Below are 23,543 nucleotides of genomic sequence, written 5' to 3' on the forward strand. Positions count from 1 at the left end.
ACAGAATTAGACTCACCATTTTAAGATACGTAAGAACATGTTCGTGGATTCGGGGTCTGAGCCAAGCTCATCTCTGATTCTAAAGCTGACCTTGAATTCTCTCCTGTTTCGTTGTGGACGTATGTGTGGATGCTCAACATCTCATGTTGGATACCACAGAGGTCAGTCAATTGAGCAGAATGCATAAACTTTGAAAATTACTACAATGAAACACTACAAAAATTACAAGCCAGAACTACAAGATTTCCTCATGTTTTCATCACCTACCGATTTGTTTATTGGTCTTCCAAAGCATTTGCCCGATCTGGAGGACCATATTGTGAATATAAGGGTACCATTCGTTTACCTGTAAGAGGCATTATTTTGATGTGTTGCCGGGGGCTACTCATCAACAGTCATCAGCTGCACAATGTAATTTTTAAAAATCACCCTGAGTACTTGCTTGAGAAATGTATTTAAAATGTGAAAGTAGTTATGGACCTCACTGGGGCCAGACATGGGGAAAAAAATGTTGCAGATTTAGGGGTGGGGAGGGGAAATAATGTCTTCAAGAGAAAACTGCTCATGTATATATATTTTATTTTTTTATCACTACTAAAGATTCTTTTGCTGCAACAGATCTGTAAACTACATTATCAGTATACATTAACGTATCTAAATTTTTATAATTCTACACTCTGGAACAGAAGTTAGCACTGGAAAAGATATTGCTGACACTGTGCATTTTGTCTACACTGGGGAATCCTGCAAGCTACTTAACTATAACATTTGTGGTTTTCTCATCCTGTCTCCTAATGTTGAATTCTTTACAAGACTTTTCCATCACAAATAGCATTTAACACCAAGAAGTCCTTTGCACTCCAGTGACTTAGAAACACGATTTCCATCAGTCACTACTCTGTGGCTGGCAGCAGTCAAACAAGGCTTGAAATTTCATTAAGAGAGCGGCCCTCCTCAGCTCTCCCCTCCAGGCTGGGTTTTCTGTCATCCTCCCTTCCGGCACTGTGCTCATCTCCTCTCATTAGGGAGCAAGAGAGGAGTCCCCAGCACTTGCAGGTCTGAGATGTTCTCCCCCTTCTGCAGATCTAAGTTTAGATGTCACCTCCCCAGAGCTGCCCTTTCTCGTGGCCCCATCAAATTAGGTCTCTTCAGGGAAAGAACATCCGTGGTAGAGAGGCGGCTCAAGAATGCCCGGGCTGTGGCTTTGCCGTGTCCCCTGATGGGGACGTGGCCTCGTTGATGCTGAATTGGTTCCACGCTTGCCAACATTTCCTTAAAGAGAAGCTCAGAGAAGCCAGAGGTAAGGGGGATGGCGATGTAAGCAGCACGCGTAACAGGACAGTTCCAATGTGGCAAAGTGTTCTCTTTTGCTCCATCCTGGAAGGACCTTACTTGCACAGAGGGAGTCACCGGCAGCTGCAAACCGCACAGGAGAACCAGAGGACCAGGAAATGCCAGACAGTGGCTACTTCGGCTCAGGGGAGCTCCTTGCTGCTGTTACATTTTGTGTCCTCAGTCAAAAATAAATGGGGACGCTGCAGTGCGGCTTCTGCCTGCTAATCCACGACACCTGAAGAGCCGTGGTCCCTCCGGCTCCTCTCACTCATAACATCTGGCATTTCCCTTCATAGTGCTAAACTCCCAATCTGCATACCTTCTTCTCTGTCCCTCACACACGTGTCATATTATACAATCATACACTGAGATCACGTGAAGTTACGGACCTGAATAATCACCTATTTTCTGTGTCTGGTCTTCTTGCGTGAAGTCCACGAAATCAGGGAATGTGACCGTTTTTTCCCCACCATCATCCCCCCACTGCGTGCACCAGAGTGCCTGACAACCTAGTTATCAGACACACTTAAGAAAATTTTTTCTAATTTTTTTATACTTTTTAAAGTTTAATTTTTTTTTATTTTTGAGAGAGAGAGAGAGAGAGAGAGACTGTGTGTGTGTGTGTGTGTGTGTGTGTGTGTTCAAGTGGGGGAGGGGCGAGAGAGGGGAGACAGAGGATCTGAAGCGGGCTCTGCACCGACAGCAGAGAGTCTGATGTGGGGCTCGAACTCACGAACCGTGAGATCATGACCTGAGCCGAAGTTGGATTGTCTACCAACTGAGCCACGCAGGCGCCCCAAGAAATTTTGTAAATAAATCAATTTTGAGATGATGAAAACGACTACTCTACCACTTTGCAATGGCAGCAAGACACTCGCTGTGCTTTCTGCTCACACAAGAAGTCAGCGACTCTCTCCATCACCCGGAAGACCCGGTGGGGTGGTCCTCCCTTCACCCGGATTCAGCAGACGCCGAGAACCCTTCGGTGGGTGGGAGATGATGGAGGTGGACCAGAAAGGGGCTTCATTGCTCTTCAACTGCTTCGGCAACATACCTTGTCGAATCAGTCCCTAGAAATTTCTAGTTGTGTTCACAGTGTCCTTTTCTACTCTGGGTCTCAAAGGCTTGTACGTACACACCTACAGGGTGTATCACGAAATTAGATGAATTATGCATTTTCAACTCACTTGGTAAGAAAGCTGGTTTTGAAAGCTTATTTCTGGATACTCAGTGGCTCTTGCCCCCTTGTAAGAAACAGCCAATACAATTCAGACACCCATTAACAGCTTTCTCTTAACTCACATCATTTCTACATTTCCATTATGTGTTCTTCAAAATAAAATGATTGTTTCACCACAATTCGCACAATCAACTCATATATATTAATTCAGATCAAAAGACGCCGTTCAAATGAAAACGGTATCGTCCAGGATGGGTGGGTGTCACCTGAACCCCTCGGGCCCAGCTCTGACCATAGTTAGCATAAGATGATTCTTGTCACAGAGCCAGGCCTCGTGAGAGGGACACACACCGGTCTCCTCGAAACCCTTTACCACCAGAAACGTGAAGTTAGGCGGACCTGAAGTCAACCAAGCGTTTGTAGACCGCAATTCTAATTTAATACTGACCAAGTTTCTAGTCAATAAGTTATAGATGAGGCAGTTCCTCCTTTATAACCAGGATTTAAAAATAGAAATATGTGAACAATTCCTCAGGTAGCATTTTCTTCATTAATAAAAGCCCATGTGGCATCCACACACACCACCTGACTTCTGTCTTTTGTCTGTTTCTTTTTCCAATCATTATACCTTTTCGAGTCAACCTGATATTTTCCTAGCTGTATCTTCCACTTCAGAGTACATGTTTACCATTTGCCTGCTAAGAAACCTTCTATCCTGTTTTTCACAGCGGCCTCACACCCCCTAACTTCCTTAAGCATAGGCTTATTAGTGAACATGTAGGGCGTTTCCACTGTTTTCTGTTACTAAAGACATTTTGATATGTAATTTATTTCAGTCTTTTAAATTGTTTTCTTGGTATAGGTTTCCAGGAGAGAAAATACGGATCAAAGCCTGTGAACATTTTTATGGTTCTTTCTGTGCTTGGTTATTTGTTTTACAAAAAGGATGAGTTGGTTTACATCACTCTAGGAATCTCTGAGTGCATCACGTTTACAAGGACCCCACCATGATTCACTTTCAGCTTTTTTTTATTATAACAAATATCAGTTAGTATCTCATGATTAATTATCAGCGGAGTTGAACATTATACATTCATTCAATAGGATTACATGAATTGTCTACTCTATTCACATTCTTTTTTTTTAATTTTTTAATGTTTATTTTTGAGAAAGAGAGAGAGAGAGAGAGAGAGAGAGAGACAGACAGAGTACAAGTGGGGGAAGGGCAGAGAGAGGGAGACACAGAATGCGAAGCAGGCTCCAGGCTCCAGGCTGTCAGCACAGAGCCTGATGTGGGGCTCATACTCACAGACTGTGATATCACAACCTGAGCAGAAGTCAGATGCATAACCGACTGAGCCACCCAGGCACCCCTCTATTCACATTCTTAATCCATCCTTCTATTTCCTTCCATTTTTAAAAAGGTCTTTCCAATTGGCTCTTGGAGCCATGAAAACAAATCTCTTAACCTGATGCAAAAGCGAAAGGCCCTGGAAGCAAAGTCAGCACAAACCTAGTGTTACCTTGGAACCACATTAGCAGAAGAAGAATCCCTTCATTTCAAGGAAATGTCTGCTTGACCTACTGAGGCTTTAGAGCTGAATGTATTACTGTGGATTTGAGGGCCGCACGTCACTGGGAAGTTGTAAATTTTGCTTTTCAATCACCAAATAACTCTTCAACAAACACAGCGATTGGTCATTAAGGATGAAGCAGGTAACACGTAATTCAGCATCCAACTAATGAGCAGGGAAAACCTAACCAGCTCATGAACTACATGATCAACCTGATTTAAAAACTGTCCAGCACTCACAGAAAAGTAAAGGTTACGATAATTCGGATCCTGCATTTTCTGAAGTACTGGTGGGGGGCACACCCCACATTACTTGACATCACAGAGCAGGGCAACCCCACGGAGCACCCAGTGTTCAGGGACCTGGGCCGTCCTGAGGTCCACAGCGGCGATGTAGTTCAAGTCCGTTCGGACTGGCTTCTTGTAAATGGGACAGGAATAAAACCGAGGATCTCTTAAAGCTACAAAAAATTTCATAAAAACAAAAACAAAAACAAAAACAAAACTTGGTGAATTTTTAATTTAAGCAGCCCAAACAGCACAGAGCCAAATTTGCACATTCTACAGATCATTCCAAAGGTCTGGTAGAATGAGAGAAATTCTTTCCGAGGTCAGTCAACCCCTAGATGTGAAGCAGACACAACTGCGGGTCTCCCGCAGGCATGACAAACACCCAGGCGTCTTCAGGTACCCTGCTGGCCCTTTGTCCCATGTCCTTGAAAGTAACACCTGCCCGCTCGCTATGGCCATGAACCTTCAATTGCTTCCTTCCCACCTGTCAATTCACCACGCCCCCTCCACCCTTTCTCCTTTACTTCCCCACCAAATCTTGTGCGTGCACACTCTCTCCATTTTCCCTTCATGGCTTGCCTTTGGCACGAGGCACCTGCCACCTTTAATCAATGTCCAGCACCAATGCTCACTAGGGTTTCACTATATTATGATTATTATTTCAAAATCCTGCCTTCAACGCTCTGTGCCACAGTCTAAACTACACGTGAAATCGCAGGACAGAGGATGTTCCCCACCCCTATCACGGGCTGGGGATTATCCACGGGTGCAGAGGAACAGAAGTGGCTGAGAAGCAGAGCTGTGATACAGTTCAGCTCCGTGAGATGCAATCTATCCTTTTGGGGTAGATGAACACATGGAGTTTTCAAAACTACACATGCAAGGAAAGGCAACCTACGTACGTCCACCTTGCAAAGATCCTTTCTAATGCATTCATCCCTAAGCAAAGGCTCACTCTCTCCGGTCTTGGACACCCCATGATCAGGGACAGATCCTGGTCTTATGGGTCCTTATACTTAGACAGTGGAGGGGGAGAGGCACAGGGCTTTAAGAAAGCATAACGTAAAAATACTAAATTAGGCTTTGGAAGAAGCCTCTGCATTGAGTAGCCTTGAAATTCAAGTGCATCAGCTCCTTGTTAAATCTACACTGCTCGCGTAGTTTATCTGCACATCTCAAAACATCCATCTCAGGAAGCAGTACATCATTTCCTCTTCTTTTCTAGATTATAAATTGTTTCAGCACAAACACTTTGTCTGCACCCATCCTTGTACTCCTCTGGAAGGCCAGTATTATAAATGACCCTCATAGAAGCATTGAGATGAAAACACATTTAACTAAGAGGACAACTTTGCTTTGGTGAATTCGTGTGACACACGTGGGCACTGAAACATGGCAAAAGTAACTCTCTACATGCAATGTTAACGTACCGAAGTCACTGAATTTATTTCCCAAAACTAACTTGCTCAATAATTTATCTTTTTCTAACAAATTACAAAAGCAAGCCACTACCTGAAATTAAGATCTTATTTTTTGACCCAATAATATATTCAACCTGTTATGCCGTGTGTGTGTGTGTGTGTGTGTGTGTGTGTGTGTGTTTAATTTTTTTTAATGTTTATTCATTTTTGAGACAGGGAAAGAGAGACAGAGCATGAGTGGGGTAGGGGCAGAGACAGAGGGAGACACAGGATCCGAAGCAGGCTCCAGGCTCCAAGCTGTCAGCACAGAGCCCTGTGCGGGGCTTGAACTCACTGCAAGATCATGACCTGAGCTGAAGCTGGATGCTTAACTGACTGAGCCACCCAGGCGCCTCTATGCCATGTGTTTTGATAACTCCACTATAATTAATTTTATTGGGAGATGTTAAACACTGGAATATGATAGTATTATACATAAGTTTCAATATAAAGTAGGCATTCTAAAGCAGTGATTCTTAACCAAGGATTATTTTACTCTCGGGGGACATTTGTGAACATCTGGAGACACTTTTGGTTAACACAACTGTGGGACTGATACTGGCATCTAGTGGTAGAGACCAGAGATGCTGCCAGGACCCTATAATGCGCGGGACCACCCTTCCCGACAAAGGGCATCTTGACCAGAAATGTCAATAATGCCAAGGCCGAGGAACCCTGTTCTAAAACAAACTCATAGATATTTGACAGTAATTTAAAACTATGTGTTTGCTTCATCCCATGAAATTTATCATTAGAAACAATCTACATTAATGTAACAGCGTTATTTTTTAAATTATCATGAGAATATCATTAGTATATAATGATCAGTAGAACTAATATATATAATTAGTAGGCAAATATATGAAAAATTCTGATGAAATAAGTGAATGACAGTGAAGTCATGGAGTGTAGTTAATACCAATAATACCGATGGAGAGATTTAAATCCTTTAATCCTGGGATCTGTAAATGTGGAATAAATGTTAAATATCGTTCTTCTTGATGCAAATTTGACTAACATCATAAATCCTGAAGTAACTAATGCATTGAAGTCTCGCATTTGTACCAAATGATAATTATAATACTTACACCTTGGGAAGTGTTTGACTACTTGGATTTTAGTCCCAAAAGAAAAGAAAGATTGGGGAAAAATAGCATTCTTTTCAATAAGGTGAAAAACAATTCTTTGATCTATTTATCCAATCTTATTTATTTTTAATTGCTTCAGAACCGATGGTGCCCATGCCTAGTCACAGTATGTAGCAAACTTCTTCAGCAGGATGAGAAACCACCAAAAATATAATTTCATAGTCAAAGTGCTGACAGACACTACATAACCACATAAACGGAGGATTCAAAACCATTAGCCCTAGTTAGACAAATAACTTAGAAGACAAAAATACACATGCTAGGTAGGCAGAACAAATCAGCTAAATGGGTTTGAAGCCTCAGGGTTCCCAAAGGAGGAGTAAAGAAAAGAGGCTGTCTAAATTGGTGAGCTCTATGCTTTAAGATCCAAAGGGTTTTAAAAAGACACCTTGAGGGAGTGTTATTTTCTGACTATGTCACTCCCTTCTCTAGCCTACATTTTTCATCCAAATGCGAGTATACCATTATACCATATGTTTCCTCTAATATCTAAAACAACCAAGTCACATAGAGATTCCCTAGACCACCTTTAAATCAGTCCTTTATTCAACTCCTCTTCGCAAATAACATTTAAGTGATTAAATAGTGCACTCTTGATGTATTTCTTTTCATCCCACAACAAACATGTGAGTTAACATATTAATAACGGTAGTCACAGCAAAATTATTTATTGTATGATAACTATGTGCTAGACATTGTTGGTTTAATGCTCTTAACAAACTTATGGGACAGGTACCATTATTAAATCCATTTTGCAGATGAGAAAACTGGAACCTAACTAGGTGAGCCATCCGTCCAAGGTTACGAAGCTGTAGGTGATAGGGTAAGAATCAAACCTGGCCCGAATGGCTCAAGAGCCTAGGCCCTTAATCTCAGCAATAGTTGGGATTAATATGTGTGTGTGTCTACCTCTATGTCTTTGCAGGAAGGTGTGAAAATGAATCAGAGATAACTAGATACGTGACTTCAATATACGGTATCTTTGAGACGCCTCCAAAGCCACGTGACTAATTACCAGGGTAATAAAACCAGAAATGCAATGCAAATATGCAGGCTGTCTTTTATCTGAGAACCTGTGCCCATCCCTCTGGCAAGGGAGGTGACCACCTTTAGCCTGCAGCATGCAGGGAGGGAGCCACAGGGAGTGAGAGCTCCCACCCAAATGGGCAGTGACTTTTTCTCTGTCTACTTCACCATGTACCTGAGAAAAATAAACATGACTTCAAAATGTAAAGAAGCTGTCCTCATTTAATGTTTCTTTATTGAAAGAGAGAGAGAGAGAGAGAGAGAATTCCAAGCAGGCTCCATGCTGACAGCATGGACAAGGGACTCAATCTCACAAACCATGAGATTATGACCTGAGCTGGAATTAAGAGTTGGGACACTTGGGGCGCCTGGGTGGCGCAGTCGGTTAAGCGTCCGACTTCAGCCAGGTCACGATCTCGCGGTCCGTGAGTTCGAGCCCCGCGTCGGGCTCTGGGCTGATGGCTCAGAGCCTGGAGCCTGTTTCCGATTCTGTGTCTCCCTCTCTCTCTGCCCCTCCCCCGTTCATGCTCTGTCTCTCTCTGTCCCAAAAATAAATAAACGTTGAAAAAAAAAAATTAAAAAAAAAAAAGAGTTGGGACACTTAACCGACTGAGCCACCCAGGCACCCTTTAATTTAGCCTTCATTTTGAAGCTTCATCCCTGACAACACAGAGACTCCCTAAATGCATAGTCTGAAGTAGAACATCAACCACAGAAATTGCCAGAGGATTGCATTCATCCCACAACAAACAAACATGATTCTGACATCAGCTTTGGTAGCTGGAAATCATAGGCAAATTACATACATCTCTACACCTTAATTTCCCCATCTGCAGATTAGGCATGATATACCTTACAGACTTGTAAAGATTAAGTTAGTTAATATATGAGAACGACTGGCATAGTATGATGCCCAGAATGCAGTAGGCACCCAAGATGTGTCAGGTTTCTCCTCTCTCTCTTTCCACACACACACATGCGTGCGCACACACACTCATGCGCACATATACGTGTATTCTTATCTTTTCACTGAAACAAATTTCCCAGACTCATCTTCCTCATGACGTTAACTGAGTCCCAAGTTTACACACAGAAGGTGGATCAAATGCATGGGGTTCAAGAGTCAGGACGTCTCCACCTCCCGGTCACCCCCTGGGGCTATTCCCACCCCCAGCCCCATATCTGCACACTGTTGGATCAGGATGGGTCAAAAGATATTCTTAGAAACACTTTTCACTTTTTTCCTCATTATCTGTGGACACCTAGGGTGTCCTCACCTAGGGTGAGATCCTTCTCACCCTACTGGCCAAAGGTACATTTCTTTCCCCGTGTCTGCCTCTTTTCAATTTCCTTTGAGGGCAAAGGAGCCTGAGTGGATGTGGGAAGCTTTGCCCTTCTGGTGAATTTCACACTTTTTGGGTGACTTTCTCATGATGTCCTAACAAGAAACATGAATAAAATAAGCATTTGGGGACACATTGCTCAATTTCTAAAGTCAAAATAAATACCTAGACTTCTTTCTAAAACAAACCAGTCTTGTATGGAAAATTCAATGATGAATTATTTAAACTGAAAATTGCCCTTCATGTTAACATGGAAACAATTTATTATAAGAATTTTAACTTTAAATCACTGTATTTTTGGAGTGTCCTTTGGTCTTTAGTGATGCTACACCTCTTTATCTCAATTGGAGCCTTATTCAGTTATCAAAATTAAATGAAAATTAGATTTATAATATGAAAATAGCAATGGAATTTTTAGCCTTTCATCACTAAAAAACACTTCTCTGGCAACAAAGCTATTTGGCAAAACAAGTCTGCACCAACTCCTATTGAAACCAAAAAAAAAGAAACAAGAATGAAAATTTGTCTCTTTTTTTTTTTTAGCACTTTTAAGTTAGTCACTTTTTCCTTGCTTTTTATTTTCTCTCTTAACCTGCTGCTAATGAACCTCACTGCTGACTAATTCCCAGCAGGGTGAGTACAATCCTTCTATAAAAATGTGTTCTTAAATAATAAAGAAGTGCCTGTATTATAAAATTATTTTATTAATACCCTGCTGAGATGTTCAAAGTCACGTTGCAATGGGCTTTCACCGCTTAGTCACAAGATGTATAAAAGTAACACCTGACTGAACGTGAGGAAGATTTTTCTTTTACTTTCTACGGGAAATGTTTTTGCAACTGGTTGACTAGATCCAGGGATGCGATAAAGCAAAGTTTCTAAAATACTAATTTTGGGTAAAAGAACACGTACTGATTATTTCTCTAAACTAACCATGGCCCCAGCCAGGTCTTGACACAACCCAATAAATACGAAGCCGCAGGCAGCGCGCTTGCCCGGGCTCAACCAGACACGTTTATCCTGTCGGATGCACTCAGGGTACGTGGAGCAACACCGTGCATCAAGGACCCTACCGAGCACCTTCCTTCTTCTTTCCTGATGCCCCGGTTTCTTCACGGGCTCCCTCTTCCTTCACGTGCCATCTTTCTCCTCCTCACACACAGCACATCCATTGCTACCTCACGCATTTGCACCCCCCCCCCCTTTGCTCCTGGACATCAGCATGCTGCCCTCTGTCAGCTGAATCTCGGCTCAGTGTTCTTTCCTCACAAGTCTCTCCCCCGGCCCCTAAATCAGCAGCTCCCTGGCCTAGCGTGTGTGTATTTTCTTCATAAAAAAGAGCTGTCTAAAGCCAGTATGTCCATTTATAGTCAACTGCCATTATCATGGGACTTCTACTGAACCACTGCTCCAAGAGGAAATACAGGCAGGGCAGGTTCTTGCCGGCCTCTGGTCACGACAGCTTCGCCAACCCATCAATACATAGCCTTATTTTAGGCGTGTGTTTGTTTAAAGATATCTTTCCAACATATATTATTGATTCACTGGCTTTGGACTCACGGCACTTGAACTCTCACCTCAGGAGTTCACCTAACACGTATTTTCTCCATAAGGCACATCACAGCCTTCTTGCGCTGAGGAACAGCAGATAGCCCTGGTGTTCAGCACTGTGCTTGGGCCACCTTAAACAGTGCAAAGTACAAAAGTGTGGAAAATGTAATACTACATAGACCACAAAAAGGACACTTGTTTACAGCATGAGTGGATCAAGGAGGCAGAGTGTCACCTTATTCAACCTCAGGTGGGGACATGCCTGTGGGGCGACTCACATTTTTTTGCTGCTTTGTGCATGCCTGCAAATGACCAAGCCACAAGCATCGCGAACAAATTTTCAAGTAGAGGTGAATTCATAAGCACAGAATCCATGAGTAACAAGGATCAACTGTATTTGCCTCTTTTTGGCTGCCCTTCCCTCCTTGACACGGAGTTCCTTAAGAACATGGATTGTGCCTGGTCTTTTTTCACTGTCGCACCCCCAGCACCTGAGTGAGCATGGCAGATGGCCAATACCACATAAATACTCACTGAATGACCAAGCGAGCTAACGCTATTTGCCTTAGCCAAGAAAAGTCTATCGCCAACTTCTCTTACACTCATTCTTAGCCTCAAAGCACTTCTCAAAAGCAGTCTCCACTGACCTCGCAGGCATCGTCATGTACTCCTTCTAGGCTCCCTGAGCATCCTGACCGTATCTCTATCTTAACATGTGTCAAGTTCTATTTTAATTATTGATTTCCTTGTAAGTCTCCCTCACTAGACGGAATCCCTTCTGGGCAGGATCTGGTTCATCGTTATCTTTGTGACCTTTGCACCTAAGATTGTGGCTGGCATATATTAGGCACCCAGCAAATATTTGCTTAAAAAAGAAATATTCATAGTTTATAAACTCTCTTCCCTTCACCCATGTTTCCAAATGTGGTATTTATCTAAGGGATGGGGATACTAGAAGCTATCTTTCCAGGAGAAACTGTCTTCTCCTTCCTTGTTTAAAGACAAATCTTTTGTGTTTTGGTCACAAAATCAGTACTTCCTTGGCTTCCACTGCCATGGCCACCTCCAGAGTGTATGGCTTCTAGTGATCATTTCACCATATATGTATATCACCATATATCACCATATATTTCACCATATATGTATATCAGAACATCATGTTCTATCTACACCTTAAGTATATGCAATTTTTATTAGAGAAATAAAATAAACTTAAAAAAAATGAAATAAACAAGCAGTGGTCACATGGGCTGAAAGGTGGTTATCGCCGAGGAGATATTAGCTGAGTAAAATGTAATGAAAGCCTCCAGAACACATCAGGCCAATGGTGGAAACCAGTTTAGGTATTTTTAGACTTGTCAAACAGAACTTTGCCAAAGCGGAAAAACGTGTGTTTCATAGACGTGCTATGTTCACAGGCTGAAATACGAATCCAGCATTTTACCGCCAGCTACTGGGTGAAGCGACACGTCCCTGAATTCAATCTGGCTTTTCCAACCTGGCTTAACTCTCCAAGCTGGTAGAGCTGGCACCTCCGGTGGGCCTGCCGAGAAAGCCTTCCTTCCGAGAAAGGAAGTCCTGCCGAGAAAGCCTTCCTTCCACCACTTGCCCCACCTCATCCTATCCATCCTCCCACCCCCTGTCCAGACCCTGCTCCTGAGACCCCGCCCCTGACCCCTTCTTCCCACTCCTACCCACCTTCCTTTCCTACCATCTGTTAACTCCTCCAAACACTTGCTGCTTATCTCATAAGCTAATGTTTCATGAGCATCCATGCATATTTCACCTACTTTAATAGATAGGAAAGAACTATCTAGAACCATCGTCTCCCCTATAACACTCAAAATAGTGCCTAGCAGCCAGTAAGTACTCATTAAACATGGGGTGAATGTGAAGCTAGTTGATAAAATAATAAAGTCCTCATGACATGATAGCAAGAATAATGAGATCTTGTGTTTATAACATTATCCAGTCTGATAATGCCCACCGTCCCTGAATGCGTAAGACAACTTACTGTTGTTTTCTGCGTAAATCCTTATGACGGGCATCAATTCAAAGAGCACTTTTGGTTTGGATTCAATGAGTTTCATGTTCCTCTTGTCCCAGCCTGCACCTTCAAGATACAAGCCGTAGACGTAGACACCCTCTGTGGGAGGGGCAGAAATGTCATCCTTCATCCACTTGGTGACTTCGTTGCAAAGCACCATATTGTCCAAGGCCCAGCCTTTGTTGGCCCGAGTTATTTCCTGCTCAGGACAAGAACAAGAGCAAAGGACGAAGGGAACAATTAGAGGTTTATCTTAACATAAAGAGCATCACGGGGATCAAAGCGGAACCCAGGATTACCCTAATTCAAAGGAAGCAGAATTGTACTTAAAAAGATTGTGTCAGGGGCGCCTGGGTGGTGCAGTCGGTTAAGCGTCCGACTTCAGCCAGGTCACAATCTCGCGGTCCGTGAGTTCGAGCCCTGCGTCAGGCTCTGGGCTGATGGCTCGGAGCCTGGAGCCTGTTTCCGATTCTGTGTCTCCCTCTCTCTGCCCCTCCCCCGTTCATGCTCTGTCTCTCTCTGTCCCAAAAATAAATAAAAACATTGAAAAAAAAATTAAAAAAAAAAAAAAGATTGTGTCATAAACAGTACCCGTGTCCTAATTTAAGCACTTATACTTTAAAAAAGAAATATCAAATCATATCAAATATAAAAATACCAAATAAATACTCTGAAATTCAACCTAGCGGCCTGAGAACAAGTTGCTGTATTTACTTTCAGGACAATGTCATTGCTGGGGCCAAAGAGAGACAGCCATTGTCTGTGTCAGTGTAGTCTTTAAAACTATACTGGCAGAAGAAAACCTTGTAGAAGAAAACCATAATAACACAACAAGTGCAAATGGGAGCTCTTACCTGACGCATTGCAGTTAAAAATCCTTGGGGGTTAAAAAAGCCTGTCATCCAGAAGCAGTGGGGTCGGCCATTGAAAACCCAGGCGGTGAACTGGCAGTTTCTTTCTATAAGCTCAGTAAACCAGAAACCCAAGGTACTTGAAACCCAGGATGCCTGAAATGCATATGTTGAAATAATCAAATTCTGCTGTGTAACTAGCTATGTTCACAGAAAAAGAAAATATGAAATATCAATTTCACTTTTAGAATTTAGAAGTCCCTAAGACAGGAATTTCCCTTGGGTTTTGACAGTTAAGTTTTCAAATTATTCTTCCTCCTTACTGATATTAAGATACAACAGAATCAGCTAATGATCCCATGAATACCAAATCAATTCAGCGCTCAGTATGCTGTTCAAGGTTCTGATGTCAACAGAATCACCTTCCACGTACAAATATATTCACTGTCAATTCTGCTATAAAGTAATGAAAACAATTAATTGAATTAAACAGGTTTCCACTATTTTTTCCTCAGGTTACATTTTTTCTTTCCCCGTCAGGTTATATTTTTAATAGATACACTGCAAAACAGGATTTCTATTTCCATAAATGTGCTTGTGGCCCCTTTAAAATATATTCTGTGGATGATAAATCGTACCTTTCTCCACTTCTCATTTTTAATGAGGCAAACAACAGTTATTTTCTGAAGTTCTTGTCCCTTAGAATGAACTTTTATTTCCTCTGATGAAGGAGCAGAAACGGAAACACGGGTCCCTTACCACCAACAAATTAATTGCATTCATTGCCTGTGACATGCTGCCTGAATTCACATGTGGAGCTTCTATTATTACAGTGGGATGGTTATGTCCTTAGTGTTATCAGCAGCTGTCCTGGTAGGTATCTCCAAATCATGTTTTATATCATTTTATTATAATTGGAATACTTTATGTATGAATAAATGTAGTGATCAACCTATGTAGATATATACCACTTGAATTTCAAATTCTTAAGACTTAATTTGCCTATTTTTCAAGAGATAATGAGATTCCAAAGACTGATAATAAGTTGAATAGAATACAAACCTGCATAAAAAGACCACACTTTATTTATTTTTTATTTTTTTTTAACGTTTATTTATTTTTGAGACAGAGAGAGACAGAGCATGAATAGGGGAGGGTCAGAGCGAGAGGGAGACACAGAATCCGAAGCAGGCTCCAGGCTCTGAGCTATCAGCACGGAGCCTGCCGCGGGGCTCGAACTCACAGACTGTGAGATCATGACCTGAGCCGAAGTCGGACGCTTAACCGACTGAGCCACCCAGGCGCCCCAAAAAGACCACACTTTAAAATTAGGTAACTCATTCTATCCTATCTTTATAGACATGTTAACTGAAAGGGATGTGTTTATACGACATTTGACGTGAGGCACGGGGAACTGTTTATGTGAAGGTGCCTCGTGGCAAGGATCCCTGTTCCAGAGCCTTCTAGGTGCTGACCAAGTGGAGAGGGCTGGTTCAGTGAGGAATGAACCCGCAATGGCCAGTGACCAGGAAGGTTCTCCCTCTGTCACCGGCCAATGAGGAAAGTCAGTCCAGATAGAAAACTCTCTGCCTTTGGGAACGAAGTCATTAGAGGTGAGGATACGATGGAGTCTGGGCAAAGCTGATCCTACGTTTCTAAAGCCCTGGGTGAGATGTCTGAGTGCCAGCGCTAAGTGAGTCTCTTCTGGGAGAGGCTGCCAGTCCTAACCCTGTCACGTCTCACCTTCCCATTTACCCGAGCAGCTTCCAAAAGGCCAAAGGTCCAGTCACTGCATGACCCAATCCCTTTTCTAGATGTTGCCCTCCCGTATATTCCCCTACAACTGGCCCCTGCCTCCTGCCCTCTCAAGTCCTCCTGCCACACCCCCAAATCTTTATAACCTCCCACAATGCATGAAATGCTTGGTAAAGATACTCAGGTACTCCTCTTACTACTCCAAGTAGACAAGTATTTACCAAAAGCACATCTTGTCATTTAGCACAAGCACCAGCATGTGATCAGTAAGCATATTGTTAAATCATTTTCTTGTTACCTGGAGATATACTTCTCACTACCTCCAGGCAGAGCAGGGAAAAATGTTTCTCTTTGGTGCGTGCGTGTGTGTGTGTGTGTGTGTGTGTGTGTGCATGTGTGTGTGTAGGAACACTTCTTTCTATAAATCTAACATCATGGGCTTTGAATTCTGGTTCTTGGACTTCTTAGGTGTGTGATCTGGGAAAAGACTTAGCCATCTCCCAATTTCACATTCTTTACCTGCAAAATGAGGGCAATAAATGCAAAATGTAAATGAAATAACACATGCAATGGCCTAGCAGAGTGCCTGATATGTGGGAGATGCTAAATAGTCTCCTTCCCTACCTACGCTCCCAAAATACAAGCCAGTAAGGGGATTAGTCCCTAAACAAAAGAACCCTTTTAAGTAAATTACGCTCCAAAAGCTTTCCACCTGCCAATCACAGCTATTTACAACAATAAAGTGATTAGGTGGAATAAGAGCGGACTAAAACATACTTTCTTCCATTGAGCAGGAATTCTGGCATCAAACATGCAATTCAGTGCATCTCGTAGATTTTCGCTCATGATGATAGTGCCGTCGATGGCAAGTTTCAACTCCGTCAGGGTGGTGCGGACCAGAGTCAGCAGCCTCTGCATTCTGTCTATCTCCTGCCTGAGGAAGATGTTCATGGGCTGGAACAGCCCCATCTTTAGCAGCCTCTCTTTCACCTGCCATGGAGACATTGAACATGTGTTAAAAATTTGACACTACAAACGTGTATGTAACTGGTACCCTGGGGCTGCCGAAAAGACCCCAAATCTTACAATCCCATCAATGGTTAAGATTTTTTTTTTTTTCACTGCCAGAAAACAAAGAAGAAATATAAAAGGAAACATCTGTTAGATGACCGGCCAATTTTTCATCCCATGTGGGAGAGGACAGGCAGCCATTCATTCACAGTAGAAGAGAAACACATGACCATAACCACACAGCCTTCCAAATGGCAATTGCACTCACTGGGAAACATTCACTTACCTGCCTGCCTAAGACTTGCAAGCACACACACAGACACACGCGAGCAGACAGGTACACATGCACAACCATTCTGCTGGCTGCTTCAAAAGACTAGGCTTCTGTTCTAAAAGCTTTCTGTGCTTTCCATCAGAGCATTCATCCGTTCTTCCTCCAACCCACCCACCCAGCCATCCATTCCCATCTTACAAGTATTTACTGAGACTCTCCTATGGATCGATCAGCTGCCCTGCTGGGCCGCGTTGCTTTATCCTCAGGCAGCATCGACAAAGTCAGCCAAAGGGAGCGGACTCTCCTAAACCCCATTAGTTACCGCAGTTATTTATGTTACTGTTATAATATTTTTAGATACTTTTATTGCTTCATAAATATTTCAACCACTGTTAGATATGAATGACCTCTTTCCTGATACTACAATGAGAGGTGCTTATGAAAGCTGATAAGAGTATTGATTTTCTCCAAGCAAGTGATCAGTTTTTTCCAGGGGAAATTATTCCCTTGGCAATAAGTCCTTGAGTTCAGTCTATAGCACCAGCAACCAAAAGGACATGCTTTGTGGAAAAGAATAGGATGCTAAAGAAACAAAATGCTGCAGATTCCTGTCAGAAAACCAGGTAGAAAAGGTCAATATATAAAGGAACATGATGGTCCTGTGACAAAAGAGTCACACGGTTAGTCTGGGTCATCTATTACGACTATGTGGAAAGTAAGTGAGTCACCTGTGTTCTTATCCAAGATTTAAAAATGTCTTCAGGGTAAATCTTTTCAGGAACATTTGCTAAACTGCCTAAAAAATTAACTTTCCTACTCATAAATTTTGCTTACAAGTTACTTACATCTTAAAAAAGACAAATTAATTTTCAAAACGTGTGAAGCTGCATTGCATTAATGATATAAATATGGCTCCCTGAAATTAAGAAGCCCGGAATTTTAAGGTGTGCATTATGTTATGCAACATTTTTTTTAATGATCAGGTGCTTGGGGTGCCTGGGTGGCTCAGTTGGTTGAGCATCTGACTCTTGCTCTGGGCTCAGGTCAAGATGCCAGGGTCATGGGATTGAGCTCCACACTGAGCATGGAGCCTGCTTGATATTCTCTCTCTTTCTCCCTCAGCCCCTTTTCCCCCACTCATGCTCTCTCTCCCTCTCTTCCTCTTTCTCTCTCTCTCAAATAAAAAAATAAATGATCAGGTGCTTTACTCTAAAAATACACTACTTTCCTTTGAACAAATGATAATGTGAAGCACCTCAAGGGAAAGTTCTAGAAAAACAATCCTAACCCATTGGTACATACTTAAAACCTAGTTATGAACATCAACATTCTTGTCAGGTTTCTTTTATCATTTATACTTTGAAGTGATTACATTTATAGATTTAAAAACTTTGGGGCACCCAGGTGGCTCAGTCAGTTAAGCATCTCAGTCAGGATCTCACTTGAACGACATGCGTTCAAGCCCCACGTCAGGCTCTGTGCTGACAGCTCAGAGCCTGGAGCCTGATTCCGTTTCTGTGTCTCCCTCTCTCTCTGCCCCTTCCCCACTCATACTCTGTTTCTCTCTGTCTCTCAAAAATGAATAAATGTTAAAAAAAAATTAAAGACTTCTTTAACAAAATACGTAAAAATAAAAAATAAAAACTTCTTTTGCTGGTTCTTCAGGAAGTGAGTTTTTAAATATTCTTTCACTTTCAGAAAAATCACTTTTTGCCCTCCTTCCTTATTCCTCACTCCCACAACAAGACAGACACATCCACCATTGACATCTTGTCAGGATGTCATCAACTCACCTCAAATGGGCCATAGTCTGGGGGTAGCTTGTCGAGCATATCGTCAGCGAGCCGGGCCACCACGGCCTCCCGGGTCTCATCCCCTCCACCGGAGCTGTCCTTGGGTTGGATGCTGAGGATGGTGTCCAGCACGTCCTTGGCCAGCTTGCTCTGGTAGGTAATGTCGGCATTGGGATGCAGCCCGAACACCTCGGGGCTGTCGCAGGAAGGCAGGCTCTGAGCAACAAAGACCCCAGGGAAGCCCAGACGGCCGACATGAACACCAGGTAAATTATACCGTCTCAAGAAACAAGTGTTTTTATTAAGGTACGTAGGTTTTATTAAGGTAGGTAATGTAACATTGCGTGTCAACTATATTTGAATTTTAAAATAAAGAAAGAACATAAAGTAATCTCCTCCCAAAAAAGCCGAGTAGTTACATGATCTCGTATTTGTGTCAGGCTACAATCTCAATACTTTCTCCAGAAAAGAATCAAAAGTTGTCTCAAAAGAAGATGAACGATGAGAAACATAGTAAGTTGATGGTTCTCTAATGCTGTACCTCAGGCAAATGTAATCAAAGAGACACTGTCTTATTTTAGAATATGTGAAATAAGAAAAGGGAGCTACGGATTAGTACTTTGTTTTCTGAAGGTCTGGTTTAATTCGAACCACTCATTTAAATAAATGTGGTATAACTAACAGTTACTATGTTTTTTGAGATGCCAGATAATGACAGTTTTAGCAATTATGGCCCAAAGAAGGCTGACAGCAGGAACTGTACTGTCCCAGGGAGAAAGACAAGGACTAGGAACAAAGAGGAATATTGAGAGCAACCAAGTCCGAGGGAAAAGCAGAGACATAGATAAACAGTTTAAAAAAAAAAAAAAAAAAGTTGGTGCAGGGGGTGCGCCTGGGTGGCTCAGTCGGTTGAGCGACCGATTTCGGCTCAGGTCATGATCTCCCAGTTTGTAGGTTCGAGCCCCGCATCGGGCTCTGTGCTGACAGCTCAGAGCCTAGAGCCTGTTTCAGATTCTGTGTCTCCCTCTCTCTCTCTGCCCCTCCTCCACTCATGCTCTCTCTCTCTCTGTATCAAAAATAAACATTTTTTAAAAATGCAGAGACAGCAAGAGACAATCAGAAGCAGAAAAAGCGGGCAAAGAACTCAGCTATTTGAAAGAAAGAAAATGTATCTACAATTTGATATTTGTTTCTACATGTGAATATTATCCTAAACTTTATTATTGTCTTCTTCATATTGTTCCTGCACTCTCCTCCATTATTTTATTCCTTTTTACATAATGTCTTTTATGAACAGCCTCAAGTTCACTGGGCAATGAGGTATATGTAAATAAAGATATGTACAGGCATATCTAAATTTATATCTTCATAGGCACTTTCCTATTCAGTGCTGATGATTTAAAGACATATATAGTACAGTTAAAACAAATATATTTTCTGATGTGAATTAGTAAAAGTGCAGAGGTGATAATATATGATAAACTCATTACATACATAAATCACAGAACCTCTAAATGTACTGACAAATTTAGCCCTTTGGGGCTGTCGTGTTCCAGTTTGTTCAGTTGGAGATAAATCGCAGATAGATGCAAAAGAGAATTCTACATAATGATATAAAGCATTCAAGGCATAGAGACAGAAAATGTAGTCACCTTGAAACACAAATCAGATCTTTTCCCCTAAATTTCCAGTCACAATCTACCTTATTCCTTCTGAGAGCAGTACTCTTCGGCCTGGGGAGATGCCACCCCCCAGGGGACAATGTCTGGAGACATTTTTGATTGTCACAACTGGGTGGGGGTGCTACTGACAGCTAGTGGGGGGAGGCCAGGAATGCTGCTAACCACTCTATATGGTTATACCCCACCGCAAAGAAGAATCCCACCCTGAACGTCACCGGTGCCCAGGTTGAGACAGGAAGTGCTTATGGAAAGCAGGTTCCTGAACATACTCATAGGCCCTCCACTGGGCCAGGATTAAGGAACAGAGGTCTCAGGGTGAGTCGTTACAGCTGCCTGAAGTCTCACATCTCACAGTGGAGAGCTCCAGGGGATTTGTGTGGTTTCCCTAGCTCAAAATCTGCCCGGCCTATCCTATCCCCAAAGAATCTTCCTCACTGAGGAATAAATGAGAAGGGAGGGAGGGCATTCACACAAAATACACACTCAGAACAAATACAAACATTTTAACCATTAGGTGAATAGAAACATAGGAAGGAGGCACCTACAGTGAGAGTATGTATCACCATTAAAAATTATTTCAAAAGCAGTATTTGCAGTGTAAATAAATATCCAAATGGTCAAAAGGCTGCAGATATTTGCTCTATGCATAAAATTCTGAAGTTGACAAACCTGGATATACTGAAGATAGCTGTCCACGGTGTTGCATTTGGGAATATTATATCCTTGGTAAAAGCTGAAATCTGATCCAAACATATTTTCACTGAACCAGACCTTAGCAAACGTGGTCAGCAATCTCTTATCGTAGTTATCAGTGACTCTGCCCCCATACTGGATCTCTCCTATCATGTAGCGGACGGTGGTCCAGGAGACGCCCTGGGGGAATTTACAGAAAAGCTGTGTACAACTGACTATGGTCTCATCCTGGTTTTCCCCACCAAGGAACGTCTACGTATTTGTGGTCATCGATGCCAGTTGTTCCTTCTTTATTAGCAATGTTAAATGTGCAGGAAGAAATCTACACAGACAAACCTGAGCATTACTCAAATCTCATGCTCGTGATTTAAAATAGACTCCTTCGGTGCATCTATATGCTTTCATACTTTAAGTTCAACAGAAAAAAAGAAGATAGTTTTTGAGAAGATTGAGGGAGCTCTTTAAAAGGCACATGCTGGGGCGCCTGGGTGGCGCAGTCGGTTAAGCGTCCGACTTCAGCCAGGTCACGATCTCGCGGTCCGTGAGTTCGAGCCCCGCGTCAGGCTCTGGGCTGATGGCTCGGAGCCTGGAGCCTGTTTCCGATTCTGTGTCTCCCTCTCTCTCTGCCCCTCCCCCGTTCATGCTCTGTCTCTCTCTGTCCCAAAAATAAATAAACGTTGAAAAAAAAAAAATTTTTAAAGGCACATGCTTCAAAAATTATCTAGGCTTTAATTTTCAGTTTTTAAGATTTTAGAAAACAACTTTTCTCAGCCATTTCCCCCCTCAGTAGAGCTTTTCAAGTTGTCTTACATGTAATTTCAACTTGGTTTTGAGAAATAATAATATAATCAAAATTGGTTCATTTGTTTTCATCTGAAATCAAGAGGCAAGTGTGATCCAGTTGCCATGACTTAGAGATATGTCTGCGACCACACAAGATCATCACTCTTACAGGATCAATCCCAGAGCTGGGCAGGCACGGGCACCTACGCTCACGATCGCCAGTGGCATGAGATGGCGGGCACAGAGTACCTTTTTGACTTCCATGTCATCTAAGTGGTTTTGGATGAACTGCACAGTGGCATTAAAGTCGGCTTGATTAAATTCGTAGGGGATGTTCCACCCCAGGGGACCAAACTTCCTTCTCTCCTGGACTGTGGAGTGCAGGAAAGCCACGGCATACAGCATGGGCTTCCACTGGGCCACAGTGCTCACATCCAGCAGGTCTTGACTCACACCTGTCGTGGTCGGTGGGGTGAAAAAATGTACCATCACTCGCACATCTTTTTTTTTTTATTACATTTATACGTTATTAATCATTTTTGTACATTTCTGATAATAAACTTCACTTATCTTGAATTATTTTTATCACATTCATACAACAACAATTATAATTAACCTTTGGGTGTCCAGATGGTATCTTTCTCTGAAATACCTGCGAAGAGATTGGGGGAGGTGGCCGGGGGCTTGCTAACATGGATCGAGTGCCTGCCAATCTGATAAGATAATGTGGGGGTAAACTAGAGGTGGAAGAATGACGGCAGTAAAATAAATACTACTACTATTATTTAAATTGCTACTACTAATAATTTTTTTATTTTTTTATTTAAAAAAATTTTTTAATGTTTTTATTTATATTTGAGACAGAGAGAGAGCATGAGCAGGGGAGGGGCAGAGAGAGAGAGGGAGACACAGAATCCGAAGCAGGCTCCAGGCTCCGAGCCGTCAGCACAGAGCCCGACGCGAGGCTCTAATTCATGGACTGTGAGATTATGACCTGAGTTGAAGTCGGACACTTAACCGACTGAGCCACCCAGGTGCCCCTATTTTTTTTTTTTTTTTTTTTTTTTTTTTTTAAAATTTTTTTTTTTTCAACGTTTATTTATTTTTGGGACAGAGAAAGACAGAGCATGAACAGGGGAGGGGCAGAGAGAGAGGGAGACACAGAATCGGAAACAGGCTCCAGGCTCTGAGCCATCAGCCCAGAGCCCGACGCGGGGCTCGAGCTCACGGACCGCGAGATCGTGACCTGGCTGAAGTCGGACGCTTAACCGACTGCGCCACCCAGGCGCCCCGCCCCTATTTTTATTATTATTAGGAGCATGTACTCGGGTTGCAATGGGCTTCTGTATACACTACTAACAATTTACTATTAATTAAAATAGTGTATATAGAAGCCTACTACATGCTGAGTATATTCCCCAAATAACTACAATTATTTTATATATATACATATATATATAAAATAATTGTAGTTTATATATATATATGTATATATATATACATAAAATAATTGTAGTTTATATATATATATGTATATATATATATACATATATATGTATATATATATATACATATATATGTATATATATATATTTGTACACTTTTTATTTAGAATTTTGTTGTTTTACTGCCCTCATCCTTCCACATCTATTTTATCCCCACCTTATCTTATAGGTTGACAGAAATTTGAGCCTTGTTAGCAACTCCAAAAAAACCCTGTACGTTGTTCAGACGGCTTCATGTGATG

General features: G+C 42.2%; 1 protein-coding gene across 1 annotated transcript in view; it reads right to left on the reverse strand.

Annotated features, from left to right (window-relative positions):
- Positions 1 to 3,693: 3,693 nt before the first annotated feature.
- DNAH5 (dynein axonemal heavy chain 5) overlaps positions 3,694 to 23,543 on the reverse strand; it is a 244,685-nt gene continuing 224,835 nt past the window's right edge. Inside the window, exons 73-79 of the mRNA XM_086676209.1 lie at positions 22,046 to 22,251; positions 20,990 to 21,193; positions 18,639 to 18,854; positions 16,338 to 16,550; positions 13,809 to 13,961; positions 12,922 to 13,153; positions 3,694 to 4,549 (exon numbers count right to left, since the gene is read on the reverse strand). Coding sequence (XP_086532335.1) covers positions 4,398 to 4,549; positions 12,922 to 13,153; positions 13,809 to 13,961; positions 16,338 to 16,550; positions 18,639 to 18,854; positions 20,990 to 21,193; positions 22,046 to 22,251 — 1,376 coding nt within the window. The 3' untranslated portion in view covers positions 3,694 to 4,397. The remainder of the gene's footprint in view (positions 4,550 to 12,921; positions 13,154 to 13,808; positions 13,962 to 16,337; positions 16,551 to 18,638; positions 18,855 to 20,989; positions 21,194 to 22,045; positions 22,252 to 23,543) is intronic.

Source organism: Puma concolor, chromosome A1 (genome assembly GCF_028749965.1).
Source record: "Puma concolor isolate L17-30 chromosome A1, mPumCon1.1.hap2, whole genome shotgun sequence".
Classification (NCBI taxonomy): Eukaryota; Metazoa; Chordata; class Mammalia; order Carnivora; family Felidae; genus Puma; species Puma concolor.